At 40.0% G+C, this 4,782-nt stretch overlaps 1 protein-coding gene across 1 annotated transcript in view; it reads right to left on the reverse strand.

Moving 5' to 3' along the window:
- sept10 (septin 10) overlaps positions 1-4,219 on the reverse strand; it is a 10,763-nt gene extending 6,544 nt beyond the window's left edge. The window contains exons 1-4 of the mRNA XM_035676372.1: positions 4,035-4,219; positions 2,735-2,849; positions 1,245-1,440; positions 884-1,070 (exon numbers count right to left, since the gene is read on the reverse strand). Of these exons, the coding sequence (XP_035532265.1) occupies positions 884-1,070; positions 1,245-1,440; positions 2,735-2,849; positions 4,035-4,064 (528 nt within the window). The 5' untranslated portion in view covers positions 4,065-4,219. The remainder of the gene's footprint in view (positions 1-883; positions 1,071-1,244; positions 1,441-2,734; positions 2,850-4,034) is intronic.
- Between the last annotated feature and the right edge of the window lie 563 nt (positions 4,220-4,782).

Raw genomic sequence — 4,782 nt, forward strand, 5'->3', positions numbered from 1 at the left:
TGTCAGTGTGTCGTATCAATTCTGCACTGCACTCAGATACTGGAGCAATAATCTCTTCCATTTTCCAGCACAGCCACAAATTGCAGGCAAATACCTATGTGCTCCATCCATCAGCACGGACAGTGAGCAGCTGTTCAGCTCTGCATCTCACGTTAGAAGTAGAAGAGAAATAGACAGAGATGCGACTTTGCTGCCCTGGCACAATAGAGTGAATAAATAACAACAACAAAAAACGTGAGTATCGGCCAAATTGTTATTTTAAAAACAGTATTCAGCAATCCAAAACAACTATCCCGATATTAAGAACCATTTTAGAAATTTGCCTGATATTTTCCAGCCAATTCCAAAACTGTCCTGTATATTACAGCCCTGGGTGGGACTGTTTTCTTAATCCAACTCCCACCTGTTCCTGGTGGATTTCTGATCATTGCCACCTGCTCCCACTATGCGTGTGTCCACTCCCGCCTGCTCTTAAGCATTCTGACCATTCACACCCACACAGTACAGATTATGTGTCTTCTCCTGTTCCACAGGTAAAGACAATATTTTACTGTGTCAGTAACAACTGAGAAAAGTCTCCAAATATGTGTAAATGCTGTGCTTTTGTTCTGTAAAAACCTGTTTTAATCTTCCTCTCGACTTCATTTGTTGACTCTGTCTCCATTCCTCTGGTGACCTGCAGTTGTTTTTTTTGACCACCTGCTCCTGTGAGATTTGCATTGAGTCTTGCGGGATCCCAATCCCAATGCCACCCTCTACTGTATATCTGTCTGGACAAACCAGTACCTTTGAATAGTCTATGCTATTTCAGACAAACCAATACATCAGTCCGACCCTTTAACACACACGCACGCACGCGCACAATCAGTTATCCATCTCCTACCTTGCTGTCTAGTTTCTTCATAGTGACCAGGTCCAGGGATTTGAGTGAATGACCTGAGGGGGATATAAAGTAAAGGCAGGCGTGGACTCGCGAATCATGGTAGTTGTGAAGAGAGCGCTTGATTTTTAGCTCCTCCTGCAGATAGCTCTCAAACTGCCTGTCGATATAGTCCACCACCGGCTGATAGCTAAAGGACAGACATATAACAGGCTGATCAGGAACAGGATTAGTTCACAAAACAAAACATTTTAAATAATTTAGAATAAAATTCAATTCAATTAAACTAAACACTGATTCTTAATCACATTCTCCCTCTCGAACACATTAGATAACGCACTCGCATACACTCTCTTCCACCAACCTCTCTTGTTTGTTCATTTGGTCTCCGAAGCCCACGGTGTTGACCACAGTAAGGCGTAGTCTAACGTTACTCTCCTGTAGATCGTAGGTTTGAGCCCGTAGCTTCACCTGAGGCTCAAAGTGGGACGACTCAAAGTTCTCAAAGTTGGTATTGAACAGAGTGTCCATCAGGGTAGACTTGCCGATGCCAGTTTCACCTAGAGCCAGAAAAAGATGGGATACAAGTTTAGTTAATGAACTTTAATTCAATTTAGTAGTGTAAGCATCAGAGACTGGCACAAACTTGAATTGCAAATTCAATATTATGCAATATTCCTAAAATGAAGGTTTACTAGGGCAGGGGTCTGCAACCTTTACCATTACAGGTAGCAGCGTTGGTGGTGAAGGCATAGCATGCAGTATTAAATTCTCTATTTTCCTCAGACATTTTGGGGGGATTAGTAATCCATAGCTGGCCTCAAAATTGAGGTTTGGCAAAATACATAAGAAAAGGTGATAGGTCAGGATGTAAAGTATGACAAAAGATATAGTTAACAAAATGTTAAAAGATGTTTTATTTGGTGTACTGGCTACACATTTTTTACAATTAGAGAATGTAAGAATCACTTACAACAATGATAAATGAAAATAAAAATGTTAAAAAGTAGCTGTTATTCATTTCCACATATTTTTTTGTAGAAGCCACAGGTTGCCTACTGCTGCACTAAGGAAAGGATGACTCAACATAAAGCTAAGTCCACCCTCAAGCTGCACTGGAGCAGTGGGGGATCGGCACCTTGCTGAGGAAGAAAAAATATAGCTTATTCATCCAACCACACATTTACCAGCAGGTCAAGAAACAGGTTTGAAACAGCTGCATCCTTCTCATCACAATCCTCCTTTGACCTATTGTCTACCTCAACTGCTAACAGACAGGCTAAAGCCGTATTTCCACTGCATAGTACCGTACAGCTCGATTCTACGCGACTCGCTTTCGGTACCTCTGCTTTGTTTTCCACCGCAGACAGTATATATAAGTAGAGCTGACCGTCATAGTGATGCTATTTCAGGAGTTGGGCAACAGCACACGAAAGTTGCAGCCTTCATTTACGGACAAACTGTAACCTACACTGTACATTTTCATGCCAGATTGACAACTCCTATTTTCATCGGCAGCACTCGCATTCATCACCACCCTTTCTCTTGCTCAACCACACATTTATAAACACACACAAAAAGAAGTCACACTACTTTTGTAACAGTGGATATGATGCGATGTTGTCCTTGATACATCTGCAATTTGTCAACTGACCATGACACGGTTGTGCGGGCTGCTATTTTTGAGTGAATAAAAAAAATTGTGGTTGCTGCCGATGGTGTTTTGGCTATTTAAAGTTTGTGCAGGACATTTCCCTCTGACCAATGGTATTTTTATTTTAGTAGTAACATCCTGTGCGCATCTATGTTTCAGTGTGTGGGTGTGTGTATTGTTGTGTATGTACGTCAAGGTACCGATGCAAAGTATATTGAAGCAGAAGCCCTGGCAGATCGACTTGTTGACAAGCTGATCCGGGAGGCTGTCAAAGCCCACATGGCCGGCGAGGGACAGGGGCCGGACTCCTTTGTCCTGAGGAAGAAATCACACAGAGACAGATCATTCTTAACACGGTCGAGCCGTTTTCTCCTTAAATAAGAAGAATGAAAAGAAACTTTTAGAAGATGTTCACACGCCAGCGACTTCCTACCAGCATCATCGAAGATTGTAGCTATATTATATATATATATAAACAATCCATACCGTATAATATATAGATTTACACTTAGATATTAACTTCGATATGTTGTTTATCGATTAAGATTTGTCCCGGGAAATTTTAATGAAATCACACAACACTTGCAATTAACAAATGTAATCATTCAAACATCAAGTGGTTCAGGCACTTTTAATATTCTTACACAACTACTGCTTAATACATAAATCTTATTTTTTTTCAGATTTAACTCTTTAACTGGATTTAAAGTATTACATTTACAAGTGGCTCTTGGCAACCAATATAAAACCCCAACAGCAGTCTCTAAAAGCTGTAAAATCATATCACATATTAGCAAATTCATTCCGATGTGTAAGCTACAAAAAGCCTACCTCACTTTACATACTCTGTCTGATTTATCTTCCCCCAGACCATCCCTAGAGAGATACACAGAGAGGTAACACTGACCTAACGCCAGTGTAATATAAAGTAACTCACGACAGACCTCCCAACTTTTCATCATAGTAAACTACGTTGTCTTTGTTTCGACAAATGTCCTGGTTGGAGTAACTACGTGTACGCCAAACTTCATTCAAAAAAAAAGTCGCCATTTAGTGGCCCTGGTCAAACTATTTAATAACTACCACAACCTACAAAACTTAGCAGTAAAACATGGCGTACAACTTTCGTACTAGTAACTGTGGCACATGGGTGTTTAAGCAGGCAGCACACAACTGTTTTCATAAACTTTTGAGTATTGAATGGCTGAGTTTGTGTTAGTGTTAGCCGGATAGCGTACGTGTATTTTGAAGATGTAACACGGAATCCCTCTTTTAAAAAGTTTAAAAACCACCGCTTTATGTTCTGGATACAGGTCGACGTGAAGGGCAGATGTGTTTTTGTCTTTGAAAGTGTGTGTAAAGTATGTTTGATCTGACTGATAAAACACACAAAGTAGTGTCGGGCTAGCGGTAGCTAACTTAATGATAGCCCCGGACACTCCCTGCTCAACTGTCAAGACCACTGTCATTTGTCAACCATAAAGAAGATAAAATACTAACCGGCTGCCGAGCAACATCCGAAGAAGCCATAGTTTTTGGTCAAAAGTTAATACCCCAAGATATATTCACAAACAATACCACAAAACTGCCTTAAGACCAACTTCTTTCTTTCTTTCTTTTATTTTTTTTTTTTTTTTTTTTTTTACAATCCTGTTCGGGACCGCCTCACTGCATCCACCGTCGACAACTGGACAGACCGGGCGAGTCAAAACTAGACAGGAATGAGGTGAAATCTGTAGTTAGAAAATAATTCGCTTTAAACTAAATCACCATGAATTTTGACAGATTGTCAAAGGAATTAATTCGATTTGTGAGGAATAAATTACATTGCAACTGTAAGAAGGTGTAGCCCAAATAATGTTTTAATGTTACTGTAGTAATACACGCCACCCCCCCTTTCTTTGTATAGATGGTATGCAGCGGCAAATTAAAAATTTCCCAGTCGCTTCCATGACATGGTTCCGGGCTTGTCAGAAAATATTGTAGAAGCAAAACATCTCATTGAGCTTCCTCTATTATGGATGTGGATACCCTGAAGTTCATAAATGAGTTTTTGAGTTGACCCTGAAATAATTCACCAAGCAAAACAACAAGAATTTAGGGCCAATATTTGGAAGAAATACGTTGGTTTGAGCGTAATAAGATGCGTTGAACAATCTGTAATATCATGTACTTTTGTATTCAGCGCTTTAGCTAAATATTTTTATTTTAGATATGAATCACTATTTGTCCGAATACACACCGCACT

Source organism: Morone saxatilis, unplaced genomic scaffold (assembly GCF_004916995.1).
Source record: "Morone saxatilis isolate NCDOM2014 unplaced genomic scaffold, NCSU_SB_2.0 Contig5, whole genome shotgun sequence".
NCBI lineage: Eukaryota > Metazoa > Chordata > Actinopteri > Moronidae > Morone > Morone saxatilis.